Genomic DNA, 26,726 nt, shown 5'->3' on the forward strand with positions numbered 1-26,726 from the left:
AAACTAGAATGATTTGCAAACATTCTAAAGAGATGGACCACAAACGATGGCGTGATAATCAAATCCAGTTACACAAGTGTACGGTTTTCTATTAACCATAAGAAAATGACTGACTAATGTAAAGTCAATATATTTCCCAATGCATTAAGTTCTAAAAAAAATATATATAAGTATTTCAACTTCAAAATGTAATTTTATGTAACCATTTTATTTCTTTTCCAGCTTGTAATATATCTACTTTGAGGAAAATTATGGACCACTCTGATGAACAAATCCTGACTAATTGTGAATTGTTTCAGTTGTAATTATCAGTTGAACATGCATTTGCAGTTACTGAAAGGTAAACGGATACAGGACATCCATCGGATTGTGTACGTTCCATTTAAATGCAACACCAAAAGCCAAACTAGTTAGAGATGCATCATATGCTAGGAACATATCTGTTATAAGACAACATTAGTCCATTTTTAATCAGTATTTGTCCATATTGGATATTTATTTTATAGATAATAGATATTTAATTGGATACTTGCTTTGAAATGTCTTGTCTACAGCTAACTTAAATACATTACGGCAAAGATTTTACACTTTAAGAGTTATTTCCTAAAGAGTGTCTTCCTATAGCCATTATTTTTCAAATCTCAAATACTCAATCAATTGTTCATCTTAAAATAAAGAGTTATCCATATTTCATACTGTACACTATGTTGTCTATGCATCCAAACATACATTTACAAAAACTAACAATTTTAGTTTGTAGTGCCTTTTATTTTTGGACAAAACAGTACAGATTTTAATATCAGACATAGCATGAAATTATTCATCAATCAATCCCTAAAACTAATCCATCATACCTGTTGTTGTTGTTTCCATGTATTTATAATTGAATATCTTTCACATGAAGGCTACACCATCAGACAAATTTGTATATCATGTATAGAACGGTCAGACTACAATCTGTTAACTATTAGCGATGCTAATGCTAGCCTTGTTTTTTGTATTCTAAATATGCACCTCAAGAACTCAATCCTTTCTAATTGCATAGTAACACAAATTGCAAAAAAAAAAAAAAAAAAACAGGATGTTTAAGGAAACCATTTCTTATTCTCCCTTATTTGGTACACAAAATCCAGGACCACCCAATCCCATTTGGAAATTGTATAAAAACAATGGGGCCAATTTCAGTCAATTATCCATTAAACACTCACACAATCTACATGAGATGAAAGAACCCTTAACACTTAATGAGGAACACTGTAAAAACAGAGTTAAAGACAAGAGAAGACAGAATTTTAAAACATCATTGCATTCAACAGAAAGTGCATGCATTTATTTTGTTGATGTTGTATATATTCCTCAAAGGGGCCCTGAGGGGCCGCCAGGTTGAGTCTCATGATATTCGTGCAGCTGCCAGCATTAGTAAGAGTTTCCGTGTCTCCTCAAAACTTGCTTATAAATGTACCTGTACACATCACTCAATACATATTCACCATAGCCTTTTCTTTAAACATCATTTTATGTCACAAGAAGAGCAGCCATGAGGTTTACCATTCCTAAATTCATAATATACCTTGCGTCCATCTCATAAACCCCAACAGAGATGGTACAGAATGTTCAGCTGTAGCATGGCCACTATACTCCAGTGTTATTGGTTTCCACTACCTGCTGTTTACAGTGTGAGCTCATGGCATATTCCCCTCGGCTTGTGCCATTCTCTTCTTTTCGAAGGGGTTTCCTGGAAAAGAGAACAAAAAGATTAAGCTTTAAACGACTATTTTTGCTCATATTTAGGATGCTATTGATCTGGTTTTAGAGGCTTGAGCTTTGTGCAACAAAATACAATGTCCCAAAAGCAAACAGAAAAACTAGGAAAGGAAAACCCAAATAGTACTTATGGTAGGTTAAATTTAAATCACAATGTTTTCTGTGTGCCGTATTTGCTCTATTTTACAGTCAGTGTTTCAGGAAGCCTGAGCGCACACTTTTAGACGCTGCTTGAGACACTAACAAAGTCTAGTTGACGAACAGCAGCACAGGTCATCAAAGTGCGTTATTCTGCAGTTTAAATTACTTCCTGCAAGCCATAATGGCTGCTGGACTTAAAAAGCAGTGGTATGCGCTCTAGCCTGTCCGTTCTTTATTACGATTTTAAATATGCAACCTGCCTGCAGCCAATTGCCTTCATAACTGCATTATAATCCGTAGCTGGCCAAACAGTGGAGCACGCACATCCAATCTGTTGATATTTTGTTAAATCATGTCAGTCACATATTAACTTAATGGTAGAGAGGGCCTGAGGCAACAGCTTGTTATGTAGAGAGATGGATTCTGAGGATTCACATTATATAAGATTTATTAATATCAGTAAAGGTTTGAATCAGTTGGGGCATATTTAATGCTTCAGATTTTGCAAAGTAAGGCTGCACAAAAAGCTGCCTCATGAAAGCAGCTATCTACAATGTTCAATAAGCTAATGGATTAGCCTGATGCCAAGCAACCACGTCACTACTAAAACAACGCATTCATACAATAGGGCTCAACCAAAAGGCTTGTGTATGTAAAAATGAATCTCCATAGGGAAATTTATTTTCATAAATATATTAAGACACCCTTAATACATCTTAGAGGTTAAGTGTTGAAGTATGCCCCTGTAGAAACCATTAGCATGCTTCATTTTTTTGTAAATCCGATTTTAGTAAAATGCACTGAGACCGTTATCATGAAAAAGACACTTAAGTTGACTGTACACCTCACTAAATTTACAAACTAGTAAAATTTCTATAAAACTGATGACTAGAGAATTACTCAACAGCACAACAATATAATATAAAACTACAATATATACACTACCATTAAAAAATATCGGTGACCCCATGTTATGGGGACCCCAAATTGTTTGAACAGTAGTTACAACAATGTAACAAAATACTCAAATGTACACAATTGACTACAGACATTTACTGCAGCTGAAATCATACATGATTCAAAGACCCTTTTATTTATTTGAGTGTTGTTAAATAAACACAATAACCACAAGGAACACCTTTATTAGTCCTTCGAGCACTCAAACCTGCAAATACAGGTGCTGGTCATATAATTAGAATATCATCAAAAAGTTGATTTAATTCACTAATTCCATTAAAAAAGAGAAACTTGTATATTATATTCATTCATTACACACAGACTGATATATTTTAAATGTTTATTTCTTTTAATTTTGATGATTATAACTGACAACCCAAAATCCCAAATTCAGTATCTCAGAAAATCAGAATATTACTTAAGACCAATACAAAGAAAGGATTTTTAGAAATCTTGGCCAACTAAAATGTATGAAAATGAAAAGTATGAGCATGTACAGCACTCAATACTTAGTTGGGTCTCATTTTGCCTGAATTACTGCAGCAATGTGGCGTGGCATGGAGTCGATCGGTCTGTGGCACTGCTCAGGTGTTATGAGAGCCCAGGTTGCTCTGATAGTGGCCTTCAGCTCTTCTGCATTGTTGGGTCTGGGATATCGCATCTTCCTCTTCACAATACCCCATAGATTTTCTATGGGGTTAAGATCAGGCGAGTTTGCTGGCCAATTAAGAACAGGGATACCATGGTCCTTAAACCAGGTACTGGTAGCTTTGGCACTGTGTGCAGGTGCCAAGTCCTGTTGGAAAATGAAATCTGCATCTCCATAAAGTTGGTCAGCAGCAGGAAGCATGAAGTGCTCTAAAACATCCTGGTATACAGCTGTGTTGACCTTGGACCTCAGAAAACATATTGGACAAACACCAGCAGATTACATGGCACCCCAAACCATCACTACCTGTGGAAACTTTACACTGGACCTCAAGCAACGTGGATTGTGTGGCTCTCCTCTATTCCTCCAGACTCTGGGACCCTGATTTCCAAAGAAAATATAAAATTACATTTGGACCATAATAACATCACTTTGGACCACTCAGCAGCAGTCCAGTCCTTTTTGAAGCGAGATGCTTCTGAGGCTGTCTGTTGTTCAAGAGTGGCTTGACACAAGGAATGCGACAGCTGAAACCCATGTCTTGCATACCTCTGTGCATAGTGGTTCTTGAAGCACTGACTCCAGCTGCAGTCCACTCTTTGTGAATCTCCCCCACATTTTGAATGAGTTTTGTTTCACAATCCTCTCCAGGGTGCAGTTATCCCTTATGCTTGTACACTTTTTTCTACCACATCTTTTCCTTCCCTTCGCCTTTCTATTACCTTTTGTGTATTGTCCTCCTTGTGCAAGGTGTCAATGGTCGTCTTTTTGACAACTGTCAAGTCAGCAGTCTTCCCCATGATTGTGTAGCCTACAGAACTAGACTGAGAGACCATTTAAAGGCCTTTGCAGGTGTTTTGAGTTAATTAGCTGATAAGAGTATGGCACCAGGTGTCTTCAATATTGAACATTTTCACAATATTCACATTTTCTGAGATACTGAATTTGGGATTTTCCTTTGTTGTCAGTTATAATCATCAAAATTAAAAGAAATAAACATTTGAAATATATCAGTCTGTGTGTAATGAATGACTGTAATATGCAAGTTTCACTTTTTGAATGAAATTAGTGAAATAAATCAACGTTTTGATGTTTCTAATTATATGACCATTCTAATTATATGACTGTATGTGACTCACAATTTTTATTTCCTACCGTTATAAAAAGAATAAAGATATTTTATCTATCTTTATAATTATCTATCTGTTTTGTATCAAATGTTGAAATTATTCAACTCAGAGTTGTCTGGGTTTCAAGGCTTAGAACTGTGTGTAATAATAATAAATGTGATTTTGATTACAATACACCATAAAAAGTGTTTGGTCACCAAGTTTGAACAATAATGAACAATAACAGTAAATACCAAAACAAGAGATTACACATCACATTAGGTTAGGTCAGGATAAATAAAAATGGTCATGAGAAAGAAAACAACCTGACCTTTACAGAGCCCATCTTTAGTGTCTGCAGATCTCTGGGGTCTGTCTAGAGGATAAGTCTAATTTCATAAACAGGGCTTGAGCTCATTAAAATTGACATGCTGTACTAATGCAGATAAAAGTGGTATTTCAGTGGCTCTATTTTGGATAAGGGTGTATTCACACCAGGAAAGTCCGCTGGTTCACATGCTTTGGTCTGGACCAAATACAAAGTTGATTTTTTTTTTTTTTTTTTTTGTGGTACACTTTCACACTGCCCTTTTTGCAAGTGAACCAGGAATTGTAAACAAAACCACACGTGTGCTAAGGTCAACCATTCATTGGACAAAAATTCTCAAGCGCACCAGAGTTCGTTTAGAAACATACTGAGACCACTTCTTCAGCTGGGTCTCGGTGCAGTTGTTTGGTCTGTACCCAAGTGCGACTGCTTTATATAGGTGTGAATAGACCGTAAAACTCTGTTCTCTTTATGGTCTTGACTTTACATATCAAAAATGTTTGAGTTAACACTATAGCTCATAAGTTAAAACAACATTATAAGCTACTACAGAAAATTATATAGTGATGGCATGTATTAAAGGTCAATGTTTGTTCCTTAAATAAAAAAAGCCGAGTGACTTCAACCTGAAAGCTGAGAGCTTTTATGATTACCTAGAATAGAAATAAAAATAAATATTATGCAGCACAGTACAAAATAGCAATACATCTGCTAAATTTAAGTGATACATCTGCTAAATGAATTTTTGTAGTTTAGCCCTGGATGTAGAGAAAGATAGTCTGTGAGCCTCTTTTCTTTTTCGCTGGACTGTCTGAGGCCATTTCCCTGTCTGCAGCTGATTTGACAGGCCTCTCAGTTGTTCTCTTGACAGCATGTCACTGGTACCAAACCAAAAGGCTGACACACCACGCAATGTGTACACCTTCTACTGCACCATCAGTGCAAAACACATTCCTTTTCCTAACCATAAATCAGAGTCATTGTCTTTCCTAACGTAGGAAGGTGACAGCTTCATGTCATTTCAACTAAAATAACAACATTCACAATTCATGTTTCAGACAAGAAGTGGAGACATCATCTTTTTGCCTTGTTATCTTGTTAAATTAAGGGAGCTTGAAGCTGACACAGACAAAACGCTAATGGAATTTGCTCTGTTTACCTTCATTTACTCAACCTTAAATCGTTCCAAACCTGCATGATTTCTTTTCTTTTCTGGAACATAAAATATGATTTAGATTTTTTTTCCCCTCTAGTTGAAAGTTAAAAAAAAATTAAAAATCATTCCACATAAGAAAGAAATTAATTACAATTACAGGCAATGACCAAAACATACTTGATGGTCAAAAGTCTGTGCATTCAGTATTAAATGCCCAATATTATATAAAATGTTTACATTACACAATTCTCAAATTTACTAACGTCTATATTTGCTTTTATTACATTTTTTTTAAGATATGGTTCTGAAAATGAAGATAAGTAAAACTATTGAGGCTTACAATCTTACCTCCTGATGGCCTTGTAGCAGATGATGGCAGTCAGGAGAAGGAAGACCACAGATGCACAGCTTACTGTCCCCAGTACTAAGATCTCCATCTCTCTCCTCCATGGCGTTATGGGGGATACAGTGGAGGGAGCCACTGGAAGAGAAACAAAGTATTAAAAAGCATGCAGAGCACAGAAAAATAAATATGTAGAACAGGAATGTGCAAAACTACATCAACTAGTGGGTCTTGAGGAAGCCCTGAAACTGCTAGAAGAACAACAGATTGCAGGGTTCTCATTTTATTTTACACTTGACATTAGGGGTGGGAATCTCAAGGTATTTTAAACAATGCAACTTGAACTTGTACAAAAAATTTGTTCACACCCTTCAGCAATTGGAGCATTTGAAAGTAAATTACTGTTAAATATACAGTAAAATAAATAAAAGAGTCTTACATCAGATTTAAATGCGTGTGTGGATTTCCTGATAACGTTCCATGATGTTCCGCCATCTTTATTTTACTAACTTACTGCATGCTGAAGGTGACCCAGCTGACTTCACCAGAAAAAAAAATGTAAAGGGGTCATATGATGCTGCTAAAAAGAACATTATTTGGTGTATTTGGTGTAATGAAATGTGTTTATGCGGTTTAAGGTAAAAAAAAAAATATTTTCCACATACTGTACATTATTGTTTCTCCTCTATGCCCCGCCTTCTGAAATGCATCGATTTTTGCAAGGCTCATTGGTCTGAAAAGCGCCAGTTGGCCAGTTATCCAGTGCATTGTGTTTGGCGGAATACCTCAAGCGTGTGACGGAAATGTTACACACCATAACATATTGTGATCCCCTGCCCAGCCGGGGACCCCATTATAAACATGATTTCTAGTCGTGTCCTCTTTTGGAAGGCCAAACAAAGTAGTTTCGCTTTCTCAACAAAACAGCGCCACATACCGCGGCCTTGAGTGAACTGCGGCCTAGAGCTGGCTTGAGTGACCAGAGGTGGGCCGGCTTGAGAACGGCATGGCCGGCGGATTCTACAAAGGAGCTTGCGGCAACCACATGTGAGGACCCCGGACTGGACTCCGCTTCATTCACGGTGAAAGCCGATCCGGCGATCCACAATGCAAAGTTGATATCCTCAGCAACTAGCACGGATCAGCTCCAGGCATGATGAAGCGGATATCGTCCTCTTTTGGAAGGCCAAACAAAGTAGTTTCGCTTTCAAAACAAAACACACAGCATCTATACGACATGGAGGTAACAACAATACTACAACGAGAATAAAAGGTACACTTTCTTTCTTTACGTGAACATCTGGGTGGCGTTATGCAAATCTTCCCACATAGTGCGATAGAGAAATGGGGGCATGTTAGAACGAGCTGTTTTAGGGGTGTGTGGACGAGTTTTAACTTTGGATTTGAGACTTTATTCTTTGCAAGTTTACAGATCTTCATGCACCAAGAGCTTGTAACACTGCAAACAGAAAGGAAAAATTTTAATCATATGACCCCTTTAACACCACCATCTAGTGGACTGTAAAGAAATTGATTTAATTATTCTACCAAATAGTATAATAAAAGCTAGATACTTGGCATCCATGTATAGATTACAGTATTGCCACAGAAAATATTGCGATACTATGTTTCAATTATTTTTCCCCCCACCCCTTCTTGACATGCTATCTAAAAAAAAGCACTATTCTCAAGGCACACACACACATAAACAAACAATCAACAACAAAAAAATAAGTTGGCCTAAGACACTTGTGTACATAGTCCAACATTTATGAAGTATTTCTGGAGCTCAGTTATAATGCATGGCAAGATCATGGGTGGTGAATTTGTTATAAAAACAATGCTTTGATGCCTGTACTGTACTACGGAGCATGTTATAGCATGAAGTCAGTTAGAAAAGACAGCTTCACTAGTTAATTAGTCAGTTGTTGGAAAAAGTAGTCAACCATCCCACCTGTCCCTAATGTAGAGATTAGAGAACTGTACTTTTACCATTATCACTCTCATAATGGTCTCTCACACCAATGTTGTCTGATTGCCCAATCATAAGGCTGCAGCATTCTGCTCTACTCCATCTATCATTCCATATCCGAGAGTTGCTTTATTTGGACCATTACACAGCAATCTCATCCAGAAACATATTAGTGCTTCAGGCTACTCTACCTTTCCCACCACTTTAAAGTTTGGATGAATTTTCTCTGGTTGGGAACTGATAGTGGCACCCTGCTTTAGTGAGCAGTTTTAATGGTACTTAAAAAAATGCACAGGAGAAGATAAATTAACAAGCTCATTGCCCTCGTGAGCACATGGGGCTACTGCCTCTTCTCCCTCAGAATCAGAATAAGAAAAAGCTTTTTTGCCAAGTGTGTTTACACACAGAAGGAATACGTCGGTATCAGGAGCTTCCAGTACAGACATACATAAAATATAGAGAAAAACAAAATAGCAATAGACAGGATTGTGAATGTGCACATGTGCTCAATGCTCTGTAGCGCCGGCTAGAGGTCAACAGGTCAAAGAGGAAGTGTGCTGGGTGTGAGGGATCCAGAGTCTATCTTACGGTATGGTATCATAAGTTGGTTTGGTAATCTGAGTGTCAAACTTAAATCACAGATTCTCTACCTGGTCAGAGTAGCGGGCAGGATTATGGGTCACCCCCCCCTTAACCCTCAGGAACTGTTCAATGAGGCTGTCCTTACTCAGGCAAAAAACATTCTAAATGACAGTTCCCATGTTTTGTGCAGCGAATACTCGCAGATGCCCTCAGGGAGAAGATACAGGGTCTCCTTATGTAAATACAACCGGTTCAAACATTCTTTTGTCCCAGTGTCAGTTAAGCTCATTAATGAGCAAATGTAGGGAGGTTTTTACCAGAACTGTAACATGTACCAGCATCTTTTTAAATTCGTACCAGTATTTTTAATATGTATAGCATTTGTAGTGTGTTCGAATGTGTATCAGTACTGTATTGTGCACCGCACTTTAACATGCACCAGCACTTTATTGTGCATTGCACTTTAAATGTGTAATTGTAATTGCAATGTACTTCAAGTATTGAAGCTCTGATCCTCTTGCACTTTGGTCCCCATCTGGTTGCCAGTTATGTACCCTCCCCTTTGTTGGATGTTTTATGTTTTATGTAGTCTATACGTTTTATGTCTGCCTATGCAGCAGTACCCTGTCTCTAAACCAAATTTCTCCCAAGGGAGACGAATAAATGAACTTGACTTGACTTGACTTGACTTGATTTTACCAGCCCCTTTCCTCACTCTGGAGGTGTAAAGTTCTTAGAGGTTTGGCAGGGGGGCATCAATAATCTTCTCAGCAGTCCTGACTGTCCATTGTAGTCTCCTGATGTCTGATTTGGTAGCTGAGCCAAACCAAACCGTTATAGATGAACACAGGTTATGTGAGCAGCTCCTGTGGCAGGTTGAATTTCCTCAGCTTGCGATGGAAATACAGCAACTGCTGAGCCTTTTTTACAATAGAGTCAATGTAAATGTCCCACTTCAGGTACTGTGAGATGGTGGTGCCTAAGGTGCAGTTGTGCAGTGGGGTTTCTCCTGAAGTCCACAATCATCTCCACTGTTTTGAGCATGTTGAGCTCCAGGTTGTTAAGACTGCACCAGACAGCCAGCTGCTCAACCTCTTGTCTGTAAGCAGACTCCTCACTGTCCTGGATGAGGCTGATGACTGTAGTGTTGTCCACAAACTTCAGGAGCTTTACAGAGGGGTCTTTAGAGGTGCAGTCATTTGTTTACAGGGAGAAGAGCAGTTTGGAGAGAATGCAACCCTGAAGGGCACCAGTTCTGATAGGGAGGGTCCTGGATGTGAGTTTCCCCAACCTCACTAGTTGCTGCCTGTTTGTCATGAAGCTGATAATCTACTGACAGCTGGAGGTGGGTATAGAGAGCTGTCAGTTTGGCTGAGAGAAGATCAGGCATGATGGTATTGAAGGCCACAAATAAGATCCTTGCCTAATTCCCAGGTCTGTCGAGGTGTTGCAGGATATCTGTGTGAAAATGGAAGCCAGTTGGTCAGACCAGACTTTTAGACAGGCAGGTGAAATACTGTCTGGGCCTGAAGCTTTCCTTGTCTTTTGTTTTTTGAAGACCTGGTTCAAATCCTCAACACAGACCTTAAAGGATTAGTTCACCCGAAAAATGAAAATTATGTCATTAATAACTCACCCTCATGTCGTTCCAAACCCATAAGACTTCCGTTCATCTTCGGGACACAGTTTAAGATATTTTTGATTTAGTCAATCTTTTGTTCGTTAACTGGCTCGGCTCGGTGTTCATCTTCAGTTCTTTCTTCACAGCAGTTCAGTCAGTGTACTGTTTGAGTAAATGAATTACTCCAGGATATTGTTTTGTTTTAACTCAGAGGGAGTGTCAGCCACATTAAAAAAGTTAACAGCTTAAGTCATGTGTGGATTAATGCTTATTGGAGACGCGAACCATTTAAAACGATTCAGTTCGATTTGGTGAACTGGTTCAAAAAGATCCGGTTACATCAAATGATTCAATGGAGGGACTGAGAGCTCTCGGACTAAATCTAAAATATCTTAAACTGTGTCCCTAAGATGAATGGAGGTCTCACGGGTTTGGAACGACATGAGGGTGAGTTATTAATGACATAATTTATATTTTTCGGTGAACTAACCCTTTAAGCGCAGGTTTTTCTGAAGTGCATATGGGGTGTGAGACTGGGCTTTTCGAATCCGCAGTAAAAGACATTCAGATCATCAGACAGTTGTTGATTCTCCACAGACTGTGGGGGTGGTGTTTTGTACTTGAATAAAATAAAACATGAAAAATATAACATTTTATGGGGCCCTAAACATGTAAGTTTGGTTAAACTTTTATTAAATTGAAAATGGAATGGTTTTAATTAATTTGACTTGCTTTTTGATTAATACACTTAAACTATTAAAACAGAGGGGAGAAAAATAAAAACGGAAAAAAACAGAATCCATAAATTCAAACGGAAATAACGGACATTGGAAAAAACCCCGGAATTTAGGATTTTGTGGTCATTTCAATATTAACTACTACTATTATTATTACTTTTATTATTATTATTACTTTTAGTATAATTCAGTACAGTTTTTATTTTATTTTTTTAATTTTTTAAAAAGCACTATTTTAGGTTTTGTTCAGTATCCATTTTAAAAACTATCGTTTAATTAATCGGAATCAGCCAGTGTGGTCCAACCTAGCTATAGTTATCGGCAAAATCCGTTATTGGTCAACCTCTAATACCCACACACACACATGCACACACACGCACGCACACACACACACACACACACACACACACATACATATATATATATATATATATATATATACTGTATAGACGGATTCAACGGCAACAACATAAACAAACATCACTGCGCATGAGCGCTTTTGTGGACCTAACTTAACTTCCGGTAGACTTTCAAATAGAATCAATAACAACAGCCAAGTCCTTCTAGAGTAGATATTTTTTTGATAACATACAAAATATGTTTGCTGCGTGGATCAGGCAGACTTAATGAAAATGCAAATTCAGTCTTTGCCAGCAGGAGATGTTTTAAAGCATAGACATAAAGCGCGAGAAATAGAGGTTTCCCCAGTAACGTTAACAGCTGTAAACAAAGCAGAGCTGATACGCTCACACTCTGCTTTATCAGGCATATAACTTGCAAGTCTTCCTTTAGAAATACACCGATATAAAAACACCTGTGCCTCGTTTTGATATTTAAACATATAAATGTAAGGAATTATTTTTATTAAACGTGCAGTACATAACGTTACTTATGTTTATTCAATGAAGCCTTTTTGAAAATCGATCAGTTTTAAAATTGTGGCGGGTCTCCAAAAATAAATAAATGTATGGGAGACACATCCCACAGCACAAACACCTGAGCCCAACTTCAGTCTACTCATCACCTTGACTTTAAATGTGTTTGTAGACGGCACTGCTAGGCAGACCGATATACACAACACAGACCGGAAGTTAACTTAGGTCCAGGCGCGTGCGCCCGATGAAACCGTCTATATATAAATGGTTTACTGAACAAATTTCTCTTTCTTTAAATAAATCAGTTATATTTAACATTTTCTTAGAGATAGCAATCTACCTCAGCTTATGCTCTAAACTGTAGGAAGCTCTTTTACTTTACTATAGAGTTAGTTAACAAAAGAGCCCAAACTTAAATTCAATTACTATTTATTTTTTTATATAATACTAAACTTAAAAAAAAAAATGTATACAAAAATTTAATTACACATAATGCAAGTTTTAAATTAACTTAAAAATTATAAAAATTATATCTGTTGTTGACTGTTAATTTACACAGTGGCTCTCATAACTTGTTTCTTAATATTTAAACATTAAATAATTAAGACATCACTAACAGGTAAAGTAAAATGTAATCAGTATATAGTGTTATATTTCGCAAAATGCTCTTTTCTTTTGTCGAGCTGTAGACACTGATGACTTGCCTGAGGTAAATGAAATGCTACGGGACGTTTGTTTACAAGCTATTTTATTGCGTCTTACTGTGGTTGAAACACTGCTTGAGTGATTACATTAGGCAAGAGATGTTCATTCATGTTTATTTAGCCTTAAAACTAGAAAAGAGGAAGGGATGATCGTGCTGACTCAAGTTGCCGTTTTTAAACTGAGGCGTATATATGTGATCTGGCATTCCACATCAAAGAGTGCGAAAACAGCATTATTATTTGAATTTCCTGAATAAAACTGACAATATGAAAAGATGAGACTTTGTTTCTTATCAAAAGCAGTAATATATAAAACTGAAAGTTTCAAATGAAGTTCCTCTCATGCAGTGGTTAAAATAATGCTGTATTTCTTCGGTACACCTGCGTACTGAACTGAAAAACCCGTACCGAACATCTCTGATACGAATACGTGTACACCCATAATTCTTACCCATTGCATTAAAATCAGTTGATAATCAAAGGTGTTCTGAATCAAACACTAAAATTAATGTAGTACATATTCTCAAAATGTGCATAATAGTTAAGGAAGTTAGTGAAAACGCGGGTCGGTTTTGAGAAAGGTTCACCATTCTTACCAGCTGAGCACTGGCTTCAGAACAAGAATCAGCACTACTTCAATGAAAAAGAGCACTGGTACACAGAAGATATACTACAAACACTCTCGCTCTCTGTTATTTCTCATTATTCTCACAAACTTCCCATTAATTAAAGGGATTGAGGTATTAGCCAGGTGATTCAGAGTATAAATCACTGAATAATTGTCCCTTGGGTCAAGACCAATGCATCAGCAACTTCATATGGGCTTTTCTCTTGCTGTTTATCATTCTGATCGATGCACCCTCACTATTTAGAACAGATGGAAGAAATGCAAACACGTAACTGCTGAAATAATTCAACAGAGCAGAAAGTAACTCTTGTATTGATTACAAAGTCAGATTCTTAATGAAATACGACACACCCAGAAATCAAAATACATTATAGAGAAGGCAGAAAACCTCAAGTGAATGGGTCTAGATGAGTACGAGGATGACCTCAGTGACCTTATTTAGATTTCACAGAAGACTTGTTCATTTGTAAAAACATCTACAAGAGGATGTACAATGGTTGATTACACATCTTTTATACTTGCATTAAGACACTACACAGCAAACACATTTTCCAGCCGTGATTTTTTTACTTTTATTTCAATACAAAATCTGTCTGCTTGTATAGGGTTCTCAGTGTCTTCTGCACATTCTCTCTGTCTGATAACTTAAAGTAAAGAGTGAAATGACTAATATTCGATAATGAGTGTACAGTCAGAAAAAAGGTCTGTCCTAAGAAGACTCCTTAGTCTCAGATGGCCCAACACACGCTATGTGTTTACAGAGAAACGGTGGCTGCCCCAAAGAGATGAATTTGCAAAGAGTGTCTAGCTTGAGCGAACTCAATAATTGGACCCTTGTGCATCTGTTGGGAAATGTATGCAAGGGAAAAAGGGACACTTTTTAATAGGAAGCGTTTACAATCTTAAAAGGATAGTTCATCTGACCATGAAAATCCTTGCATAATATACTCATCCACGTCTTGATACAAAAGAAGTCTCTGTACATTTTTGTTCATACAATGAAAGTCAATCAGTCCATTATATGGACAAAAACAGAAAGACTGTTCCAAATATCTGCTTTTGCATTCTGCAGAAGATAGTAAGTCATAAAGGACTGGAACAACACAAGGATGAGTTTAAATGTAATTTTTAGTTAACTATCTCTTTAAGCTTAAAGAAGATGTGATGTAAATGCAAAAAAAAAAACACTTATACTTAAGTAAAAACAAAATTAAATCACTGGACATAATATGCATCAGCTCATTAAAAGTCTTGGAAGAAAAGGCTTGTAATATCTAACATTAATTCAATGCGAGTACCTGTAACTTGTACTCTGTGAACCGCAGTGTCTACTGTTTATGATAAAGGGGCAGCAGACAGAAATCAGAGGTTCGGTCTCATGAAGGCCTATTAGATTAGGCTATTTTTGTACCTGCTCTCCTGTTTAATGGAGTTACATGGCTCTGGATTGCCTGGTCAAAACTGATTTTGTAAATAAGGTGAATATTTTGTAGACAACCATAGGAGGAGCAAAGTAAGAGACTTTTAAGTAGTTTATGAGAATTCAAGCAAGAAGTGGGCTGCCCCTGGCTTTAATTTCACAGATATTTAGATGCCGTTAGACATAATGAGACCTTCATTCTGAAAACCTGGATTTAACTGAAATCCCCAACTCTATACCCCACTTTAATCCTTGGACGCCTGAGCCACAGACCTCTTGCATTTGATTGCAAGCACAGGTAGGGAGGGCCTCGGCTCTCCTTCTACAACGGGAAAGTCTGCAGGCAGTGGGAGGGAGCAATCGTGGGCCTCCATCCCTGTGGGTGGCTCATCCACACTCATGACAAAGTGCATCCAAGCAAAGGTCAGTGCAGAGCCTGCAGGGAACTGCTGCTTCCCCCATCCTACCTAGTTAGTCATACTCAAACAGGAAAAACATCACTCCATCATCCAATGCTGATGAGTGGTGAAATGAAAAAAAAATAAAAAAAAGAGTACAAAGATGATTCAAAAGCTGTGGGGGTGTGGAAAGCTAGATGAGACAGTGAGGGTGATCGATGAAGGCGACTCTCCAAAGTCTCTGGCACACATCCTAAAGCCCTCTTTAATTAAAGCTAGGAGCATGGTGCAAGGCCAGACCTGCAAGCATGTCCTGTCCATTTGGTTGAGACAGACCGTGACTCCTGACATTTGCCATTGGCATTGGGCTGGATGCGTAAGAGGAAGATCACAAGCTAGAAAGAAAATTACGTGACTTCAGTAACGTCTTCTTTTCATGTATCTACACATGTACATACTATGCTTTTATCAACAATTTCTTTGATTTTATTTGTATTTTCAAAACATTAAAAATTTATTTCTCAGCAACTTTACAATGTGTTGGGTCATCATAATAATCACTGTCAATTTCTGAGTTGAATATTATGACATAATTGTCTTGCTAAATGTTCCAGGCAGCTCATGCTACAGCACTGAAATTTAATCCCGCCAAGATAGGAATGTCTGTGAAAATGTTTCTTAACAATTCTCCTCATTTATTATGACCTTTGGGGAATACCGTAAGCAAATTTTCTTGTTGTGCAGGCTGGTGCACTTTCAATATGGATTTAGACCTTTTGCCAAGTTTCTGAGTGAAATAACATTTGGCATCCCATCCATCATAAAAAGCTTATTAAATCAATAAGGAGAGCCGGTCCTGGAAACTGCTTAGAATGGCCACTGTGGTAGTTGGTCACAATTCTCACCTAAATTAATTCCTTTCCTTAATTATATACAAATATTATAGATAAATGTAATGCTTACATTCAAATCATTCATTCATGAATCAGACATTCTATGTTAATCATTTTAACGTATCAGTACTTCGTGATTAGGGCTCCAACATGCTTCTAGTTCTCTTTTACAATGTTTAGGTTTAGGCATAATTATTTTCTATAATTTGAAGTCGCAATGAAATGGAAGTAGCTATACTGTAGATCTTAAATTCCATTAGAAATGGCCTATCGAAAAAGAAAATCAAATGGCCAGGGACTTCTATCCATCGGTTGTTGTTAGATTTTGGATGTTGCACTCAAAAATGGAGGCAGATCAGAATTCAAGCTTGCAATTGATTGCAAGAAAGAGGTGGAGTTTAAGCAATATCCAGTACACATCATCAAAGAAGTTTCACACGAAGATTGAGTTATGATATCTTGATAAATAATTACAAGGTCAAAAAATAAATAATAAAAAAACTATGCATAGATGAATCGTTCACATGCATTCAAAAATGTTCAATTGAGTGATTATAATAACCAAAAAGTCTGGATATGAGTTTATAATATATGGTATCCTGAAGTAGGCCTATTCACAAAGGTGGCAAAGCAGCTCAGCAAAGACATGACACAATGTCCAAAATACATAACATTAAATATTAATTCTAATCAGGAAAGCAATTTGTTTTATCTCCAGAGATATGCGCCCATCCCAGATAACATTGTTTATAGCAACAGTTTTAAAAGCCCAGTATTTTACTCCTAACTGGCACTTTACCAGCTATCTTTATACTGTAGATGTTACCTTCTTCTTTGAAGAGTCCACACCTATATCGTAAAGTGTACTGTATCAAAAAGGTGATGAAATGCCTAGTTATGTTTAATATATTACATTCTCAAATAGCCTTCTCAAGTACAGAAACAGGCACACTACAAATATAACATTTAAACTAAATGCAAAGTGCTGCATCATGAGAATCGTGATCAGCCTCTCTAGTATGTAATTAACCTAAACTGGAAAGTATTAATTAGCAATGCATAAAAAAGCTTTATGGCCTCCTCTCCAGTCTGAGACTATTTGAGGGTCTTTAACTTATTTGCAGCTTAGTGTACCATCGTGTGCACAGAGCAACCCCATGGATTTCCGCCAGTGATTGTCAATCTGCTAATGCTTCTTGATTACCAATGTCTTCTCAAATAAGACAAACTGGATCATAGGGAATCAATCCATGCAACATTAGCAGATAGGCTCGACAACACATTAGACAGAGGGTAAGGTGAATGTACGAGTGTGTGAGCAGAGGTGAATGGCTCCTGATTCAACAGATTCTCTACTAAAATGTCAGTGGGTGTTACACCCCTCATCCTTCTGCGCTATGGCCCTGTCATCAGATAGTGGATAAGATCTTGTATTAGTATTAGGGGAAGGTAGCTTTAAATTTCCTCTAGTGTTTGGAAATATATTTGAACAACAATAAAATGAAACATCTGATACGTAAAATGAAAACAAAAAGACAGACAGGTTCATCAACCTTCTTCAACCCACACTTAAGATACTCTAAAATGTATAAAGTAAGTGGCTTTATTTGAAAGTACATTTGTCAAAATTAAAGTTACTTTGTGAACTAAGAGAGCAGAAACAAAAAATGAAGATTGGTAACAGTGTATACACACACCTCACCTGTAATTTTTATAGATTAACTGAGACATAAAAAAACAAGGCACTATAATTGTTCATAGTGAATGACCATGTTAGCTTTGCATGGTCAGTCACTATTATCTAAGTGTATCGATCTTTAACTGTGGGATCCTTGATCATACACCTATTCTCATTATTTGTTATATAATGTAGCACTTCATAGAAGTAGAGCCACTGACTGCCTTCTCACTGTGCAGGACAATTTTACACTTCTGACACAGCAATTTTCCCTATAGCAAGCTATCCTACTTGCACACATTTGAATAATTCAGAAGTGTGATAAGAGGGAAAATGTTTTGCAATTGGTCGCAGTGTATCTCACAGTGTATCTCACAGTGCCTGGTATCTCAGAAATGAGCTGTCACCTGGCATGGGTTCACCTGATGGAAAGATATGGAAAGACAAATTTGTTTCACTTTATTTGTGTTTTGTGTCACAATGCGTTTTTGACTTGGCTACACTTAATTACTTTCTAAGATGCTAAAATGCTTAATTAATGTTGACATTGCTTTGAATTAGCATAAACAGGCAGATGCACTTGCAAGACAAAACAGCCCCTCTGGACAGGGAGACATTACTGTAGCTTTGCTTTTTCTCTTCTTTGTCAGGAGGAGGAGTCAAGCCGACAGGCCCAGAGGGAGAATGCTTGACAAGAGGAGAGAAGTACTTTGCCATTTCAAAGCTCTCCATGAGGCAGCAACTTTCTGCCTAGATTAAGGAATAACATCACGTTCCATGAAACAAATAGTTCAGTAAAGTAAATGTAATTGTTTATGGGTAAAGTAACTTTATTAGTGATAAAAAAGTTAAAACAAATCTTTAATCTGAAGATATATACTAGATATATGATTAAAGGATCTAAAAATACAAGAAAAAAACTAAATGCAGATTATTTTCAGCAAATAAATAAAGTTTTAATTGTGTATTACTTGATGGCAAAGGTACAGTTACAAATAGAGGAATTTCCACTTTACTTTACTGCGATCACTACTGCTACTGCAAACAACATTTTTACTGACACACAGGTTAGCATCATAAAAATAATATCAAATTCTTTGCACCTTAAAAAGACAGGCTCTCTGGGATTTTAGGTTACTATAATTTGTCACAATGGCAGTCTAAGTGTTTATGAACACCTCTGCGAGATTAGCAGAGTTTGGCATGTGTTTCACGAATGCCCTTTTTTGGGCTTAAAAGAGTAAAAAGTCTTGGAAATGTTCTTTTCCATGAGCCCAGGAGCAGTTTCATCTAATCTACTTCCTCTCATCTACATCCTCAGCAGTTCTGCTAAAAATAGATTCAGACTAATCATGAGATAAAATGTGTACCCTTTGGTAATATTCTCGGTTCAATCCGTACTATGTGTCTGCTCCAATACAGTTTATTATGAAGACAATACAACAAAGAGCAATTCAGAGTGGCATTATCCATTGTATACTATATTTGGCCTGGACAAGCTGGATAAGAGGATTTGTGATAAATGGGCTGCTTAAAAAACATCATGTTGCTTTATTGGTACCAATCTGCTCTTCTTAGTTGTTGGAATGTCAATTGCTACTTAAAGAATCTGTTTATTCACCAGGATGCTTACGATATTCAGCCGGAGTCAAACTTCCGTTTTAATCCTACTATTAGGTTTAGGGCCTTAGCGCTTCTTATTGCAATCAGGCCCTCTGAAGCCGCCCTTCCTTTTCCACAACTAATACATTCCTCCATTTAAACCTTTTATCACTGCTTCAGTAACGAAAGGTGTGGGAGACCTCATTAAACACAACTTCCTCATGAATAATTTTAATAAGCTAATTTTAAAGCCATTTCACCCCTAAAGGCAAAGCCTGTCACCAGCCTTCAATCGGTTACTCATCAAAACTGCCTTTTACAGTTAAATCCTCAGCACTCACGCAGTTGTTAATAGCCATGCTGCAGTTTGCCCTCAAAACATTTCATGTCACTGTATGAAAACATAATATTAAAGCCTCACTGGCTGTTCATGCAAAGTATTGATTTTGTTTGCTTCATATCTGAAGATGTACCTGTAGCAAGCATGTATACATGAGGCAGGTACTGATCCAAGGCACATACTAATGTATTTGTCATAAATTCTTACAAATGTTTTTCCCCAAGAGCTTGCCGTTGTTGTGAGAGTACATTACTCAGGCTTAAAGCAGAAGGCTAAAACTCCAGAGGCAGATTGATTTCACAACCCTTTCAATGCTGAGGCCTCATTGATCTGGCTTTCCTCAGCGCCTGACAGGGACCCCTGATGACATATCTAAAATTTCCACCTCCTGTAATGAAAGGGATTGAGCTTTGTGTCAGTTGTGAACAGCAACATAGTTTCCGTTACTCAAAACAGGAGGTGTCAGGAAATTACAATTGTTTCAGTAAGAAGGGCAATCTATTACTGTAAACTGCTTATAAACTACCTTCAAAACGACAGTGACAAAATCTGATTAAATGAACTCGCCTGTCTTTCTGGAAAAGATTAAAGCCACAGCCAATTCATTCATTTTGGGGGGATTGAACTCACTGCAGATTCTGACAACATGACACTGAGATAAAATCACACTTGTTAGAGGAAATCCTAGATTGCAAGATTTATGTCTGACACACAGAAAGGTACATGAACTCCAATCTGAGGTGATGCAGAGAAATGCTTTTGAGATTACAAACTGTGTTCAATTTTAAACATTTACAGATATCAAAATTTGCCAATGTTATGAACCAATTGCTATTCATAGTTTTCACATGACGTCACAGCCTTATGGGAATGCCCACCTGGAGGGCAAAACAAGGCTTTCTTCCGCTGCCAGCCAGTTTGTACGAAGTACTAATTACTAAGACAGTGATATTAAATAGTATACATTGATGATGCCTTCTATATACAGGAAAGCAGATGCACCCAGAATATAAATGTAACATGCCAAATTCAACATTAATAATTTTTTCATATAAAACCATTTAAAGGGGTCCTATTATGCTTTTTCACTTTTTCAACTTTAGTTAGTCTGTAATGTTGCTTTTTCGAGAGACACAAGCTAGCTTTCCCAAGGCAGAAAAGCTTAGAGTGGTTACAATCATCTGGGTTTAAATTGCGCTCAAATTGATTTGATTTTGACGCAATATTAAAGGACCCCTTTAAAGAAAATTCTTAATGTGGCTTTAAGACAATGATATTGGAGGACCAAATTAAATATACACCTTATTAATAAAACATACAATGTACAGATAGGCAGATGAACCCAGAATATACACCAGCACACAAAGTTTCAAAACCGTTAAGAAAATGCTTAACATGTAATTTAGCATGTTGCATTCATATTCTGGGTTCATCTGCTTGCCTGAATATAATAGGTTTTACACTGAATTTGCTATTCTTATAATCACTGTTTTAAGGTTCTGCAAATCTAGACAAAATAACATGAGCAAAAAAAGGTCCATTGTCAATAATGTAGCGATTTACAAAGCATGCCCAAATCTTGCCGTTTCTTCACATATCTTTGTTCTTTTTCTTTTGAGAGGTGGTCTAAATATTCGTGGCTTGAAACAGATGGAAAATGTAAAGGCCAGAGCTGCAGCTCTATGGATATTCCACCTTCCTGGTCTGTGTGCTAGTCACGTGACTGAAAACTATGAATTAGGTACTGCAGAGACATTAGAGGGTAGCACTACTCACCAGTTGGAGCCAGGAGCCTCGGGGGTGGTGGAGGAGGGGGTGGAGGGGGTAATGGTGGGTAGGGCTTACACTGGCATGGCAACTGGCAGCTCCCTTCGAGCGGTGCCACTGTGGTCCGGGAGCATGATTTCTGAAGCTCTCCTCTCGCAAACTGGGGTGAAAAACAGAGCACAACTTAGATTAGTGTTTTTGTAACTTCAATCATCATGTCACATGTAGCACAGCAAAAACATTTTGAAAAAGCATTTTGCAATAGTAAAATGCGATTTTTCAAAATAGTCATTAAAATTTACAATAAAGAGAATATCATAACAGCACAAGCACTCTCTTGTTTTTTCTGTACGCATGCTGGCGAATGGGAGCTCCCTCCCACTAAAGTGGAGAATGAAGGGTGTGTGGAGGCTGAGGTCTCTCAAAAAGAGCACCCACCTACACTGCAGAGCCTTGGACCCCCAGAAGAGTGGGAGTAACAGGGGGTGTTCCTTGACACTGCCTCCCCCTAATAGGCCATCCAGGAAACACTTCTACTAGTCTAATGAACACTGTTGCCACAGGGGACAGTACTAAAGGACCAGAAGCTATGTCTCCAGAACTGAACACAGTACAATATCTATGACTTTAACTGGTACTGAAAGGAGGGGATGCTCTTTCAATAAAATGTAGTGCATACTAGTGCACTAGACTAGAAGCAAATACTACTAATGTAGTAATAATGGATGTGTGAGGTCAAAATATTACACACAAATATCCAAGGATATTTAGCTTTCAACCATTAAGTATATTAAAGTGAAATCTTCCTAAACTCTAAATCTAAACATATTGATTAAACTCTCGTAGGTTAATGACTTATATAATTAAATAATTATATAAACACAATTTATGGTTTAATAGTTGTCAATTGTATCTGACAATGTATAGGTATAAAAACACACAAGCAGATGTGAAAATAATAAAATAGCTATTTATAAAATATCAAAATAGCTATTTAATCAATCTCAGCGCAGTAGAAAATCCCATAGTGTCCGTTATGCACGTGCGCATCCGCGACGCTCAGTTATTGAACCGGACTAACGTACGAATTATTATAAACGACTGAACTGCTCAGTCCAACTTACCTGAAATAACGGAAGAAACAGTGAGAGAAAACAGTGACTTAACAAAAACGGCAAAAAACCCAAATTGAGCGGCAATAAATTTCGGATAAACATTCCTCTTCTGTCTCTTCACAGTCCACCTGGCGAGGACGCGATTCTGGGGCGCATAAAAGTCATTTATTATCCGCTTCTCAAGGCTTACCAACGATGTTTTGCTCGTGTTTGAGCAGATATGGTTTCTGAAACATTCTCGTCCAATTAAAGCAACAATAACTGGTGACATGGAAGGGTTTGAATCGACATGGGAAGGACGCTAGTGCTATTTCTGAGGAAAGTTGTTGATCCTCCGCGCGCTGCCGTGGCGCGTGCCGTATCCACCACACAAGAGTTGCAAGGCAAAGTTCTCTCCGCGCGCGTTTCTATGTGAGTCGAGCGCTGAATCGGGATTCATTTCTTTCCAGGCATGATGAGATGATGTCGGTTTACGACACAGAAGTTACTGACACTCAAAACGACACGGACGACCCACGCTGACTCGGTCCCACAACGGTAGACTGGGGATTCACCTCTTCATTATTTGTACAGCACCACTTGAAGTGAAGGTTTCCAATGAGAGACGCGCACAAAGATAACGCACCATTATTAATGTGCTAGCCATTTACATGAGCGACGTAGTCACACGTTTTCTATTGCTTCCAGACTGAGACAAATGGATGTATTCAACGAGGACTCTTGGGGTTACGTTTGGTTAGGTCACGGCGCCAGACAGTGAGCATTTACTCGGGGCGAGTTGGATGTACTCTGCAGAGTAGACAGACACAGAGCACACAAGCAGTGAGGGAGAGAGCAGGAGGAGGGGGGAAGTTTGCCATCCACAGCTTTTTGTTTAGGTGGCAGAATTTTAATTGTAGCCTGCGTGGTAAATAAAAGGAGGTGGGTGTATTGCGATCAAAATGAGATTTAATTACCGTTTTTCTCAGTCGCTTTGGTACATTTCTCGAATCAAACTCACAATTTGCAAAACACTAAGTGCATTTCTCAAAACAACTCGTACAAATAGCAAAACACCATGGATTACCTGCAAAACCCAGTCTTTTGCTCAAAATCCTTAGTTCATCTCTCAAAAATAAATATCTGTGTCAATGAACATGTCAGTGCCATCAGAATGACAAGTCCTTGTGTCATAGTTTAAGGATAAGACAGTCAAATTGCTTAGTCATGTTGTCAATATAACAGTGTACTCTGGAGAGATGTTCTGATGTAAACTATGGCAACATTTTGGATGACAGCTACTGTATTGAACAGTATGTCATATGCTTATGTATGCCATATATCAATTTTAAAAGTAGAAATTTACACATTACTGTGTGTGGGATATTGATTGAAAGAGACTGGATAGAATTCCCAGTTACACTTTTACTAGTGGTCTGTCCCAAAAAATTATAATAGTTTTTCTCAGCCACTTTGGTGCATTTCTCAAATCAGAAATGAAATTCTCAAAATTACTTGTACAACCTCCACATCATCTAGTCATTTATACACATCATAAAACCAGTTTCTCATTCTTTTGAACAAGTTGCGATTGCTTTTGAACATTCATGCAATTTATTACGCACATTTATCTGCGGTTTCCTACATTATCAGTTGCTAATGGTATTCAAAATTTATTATATAGTTTTCTGTGCAGTAGTCTTACCCCCCAAAACATTGGGTCTTTAGTTCATCGTATAGGTCATTAAATGCAAAATGGTTAATCTACTTGTCATAAACTGCCAAGCACACTTTTTATTTTTATTTTTACAAATTATTATTAGACTTTTTGTTAATTTGGCATGAATTGTGCAAGTGAATCTTTACTAATGATGAAAATGTAGATGATAAACCAATGATAACCCATAAACCAATTCTCTGAAATAGCTCAAAGGTTCATCTCATGAATCTTCAGTTGGAAAGCTTATACTGTATAGACAGAGGACAACACAAGAGTTACACATTCTGAAAATTGACTTATTTTCATCTTTGTGCCATATTTCTTTTTCCTTTTCTATATCACAATGACATTGTAAAGGTTTTTTTTATTTTTTGTGTCAGACCACTAGAAAAAGTGTAACTGGGAATTCTATCCAGTCTATTTCAATCAATACAGTGATGTGTAAATTTGTATTTTTGAAATGATTACATGGCATACATAAGCATATGGCATGCTGTTCAATACAGTAACTGTCATCCAAAATGTTGCCATAGTTTACATCAGAACATCTCTCCAGAGTACACTGTTATATTGAGAACATGACTAAGCGATTTGACTGTCTTATTCGTAAACTATGACACAAGGACTTGTCATTCTGATGGCACTGACATGTTCATTGACACAGATATTTATTTTTGAGAGATGAACTAAGGATTTTGAGCAGGAGACTGGCTTTTGCAGGTAATCCATGGTGTTTTGCTATTTGTACGAGTTGTTTTGAGAAATGCACTTAGTGTTTTGCAAATCTCAAGGATGATTCAAGAATTGTACCAAAGCAACTGAGAAAAGCTGTAAAACTAAAACAAAAACAATGTCACTGTGATACAGAAATGGAAAAATAAATATGGCACAAAGATGAAAATAAGTCAATTTTCAGAATGTGTAACTCTTGTGTAGTCCTCTGTCTATACAGTATAAGCTTTCTAACTGAAGATTCATTTGATGAACCTTTGAGCTATTTCAGAGAAATCATTGGTTTATCATCTACATTCTCTTCATTAGTAAAGATTCACTTGCACAATTCATGCCAGATTGACAAACAGTCTAATAATAATGTGTAAAAAAAAGTGTGCTGGGCAGTTTATGACAACTAGATTAACCATTTTGCATTTAATGACTTATACCATGAACTAAAGACCCGATGTTTTGGGGGGTAAGACTATTGCACAGAAAACTACAGTATATAATAAATTTTGAGCAACATGACATTAGCAACTGATAATGTAGGAAACAACAGAGAATTGTACATAATCATTTGCATGGATGTACCAAAGCATTTGCAACTTGTTCAAAGAAATGAGAAACTGCTTTTTTGATGTGCACAAGTGACACAATGATGTGAGAATTGAACAGGTAGTTTTGAGAATTTCAGTTCTGATCTGAGAAATGTACCAAAGAGACTGAGAAAAACTGTAACACCAGGAACAAAATAACAATAATGAAGAGACTTCAATAAATGATACAAATGCATAATTAGTCTCATTCTGAAACAGGACATAAAAGCCAAAATAAAGAAATTGTAACTGGCGGTAAAAGTGATAAAGTACTGGAGCAAAATGCAGTAAAGTCTAGAACAGGAAGTGCAGGTGCCAGTCTATAAACACTTCTAGTACAGTTCGGTTTGTCTCTGAATGTTGATTGTTGGTTGATGGAACAAACGTGATTATTATATGACAAAAAATAACGCACTAGTGCTAAAACTAAGTTTAGTCCAGTTTAAAGCTGTGTGCTTTATATGATATTACATATTAAAAGTTTTTGTGTTTGAAGCATTCGATCATGGAGGCAACACAACATAGTATTTAATCACTTCTGTTTATTTATTTTTATATGTGCGTTTTCATTTACGCATGTATATTTTCTGCTCATTTAAAACTACAGAAATAAGACTGTCGCTTATTGGTTGTTTACTTGTTTACTTACTCAGTCACTTAGTTGGCAAAACATCAACAAAAAAAAGAATAATAAATCCTCAAAATTTAGAATAATTGTATAATAAAAATGCATCTATGTTATAGTATGTTTTAGCTAGCAAAGTACAGTATCTTTAAATACAACAGTGCTCTTATACTATACTCAGTACTAATCTCTTGTAGACTTTTTTCATCATGAAAAATGAAATGCGCCATCAACCCTGCATAAAATCCATATGCCTACTAAGGATTTAAACAGAAACGGAAAGGCATCATGAATGTAAATTTTTATTATA

General features: G+C 37.1%; 1 protein-coding gene across 1 annotated transcript; it reads right to left on the reverse strand.

Moving 5' to 3' along the window:
* Nucleotides 1–747: 747 nt before the first annotated feature.
* Nucleotides 748–23,562, reverse strand: prima1 (proline rich membrane anchor 1). The gene is made up of 4 exons (XM_059498675.1): nucleotides 22,789–23,562; nucleotides 21,674–21,824; nucleotides 6,453–6,585; nucleotides 748–1,735 (listed from the first exon to the last, which is right to left on the reverse strand). The coding sequence occupies exons 1-4, from the start codon at nucleotides 22,879–22,881 to the stop codon at nucleotides 1,633–1,635; spliced, it is 480 nt and encodes a 159-aa protein (XP_059354658.1). The 5' UTR covers nucleotides 22,882–23,562; the 3' UTR covers nucleotides 748–1,632.
* Between the last annotated feature and the right edge of the window lie 3,164 nt (nucleotides 23,563–26,726).

This window comes from Carassius carassius, chromosome 18, assembly GCF_963082965.1.
Source record: "Carassius carassius chromosome 18, fCarCar2.1, whole genome shotgun sequence".
In the NCBI taxonomy this organism is placed as follows: Eukaryota; Metazoa; Chordata; class Actinopteri; order Cypriniformes; family Cyprinidae; genus Carassius; species Carassius carassius.

Coding starts and splice junctions, on each gene's coding strand:
- prima1 (XM_059498675.1), bottom strand. CDS start 22,881: ATGTTTATCCGAAATTTATTGCCGCTCAATTTGGGTTTTTTGCCGTTT. Junction 21,825..22,788: donor TGTTTCTTCCGTTATTTCAG/GTAAGTTGGACT, acceptor TTTTCACCCCAG/TTTGCGAGAGGAGAGCTTCA. Junction 1,736..6,452: donor TGCTACAAGGCCATCAGGAG/GTAAGATTGTAA, acceptor TCTCTTTTCCAG/GAAACCCCTTCGAAAAGAAG.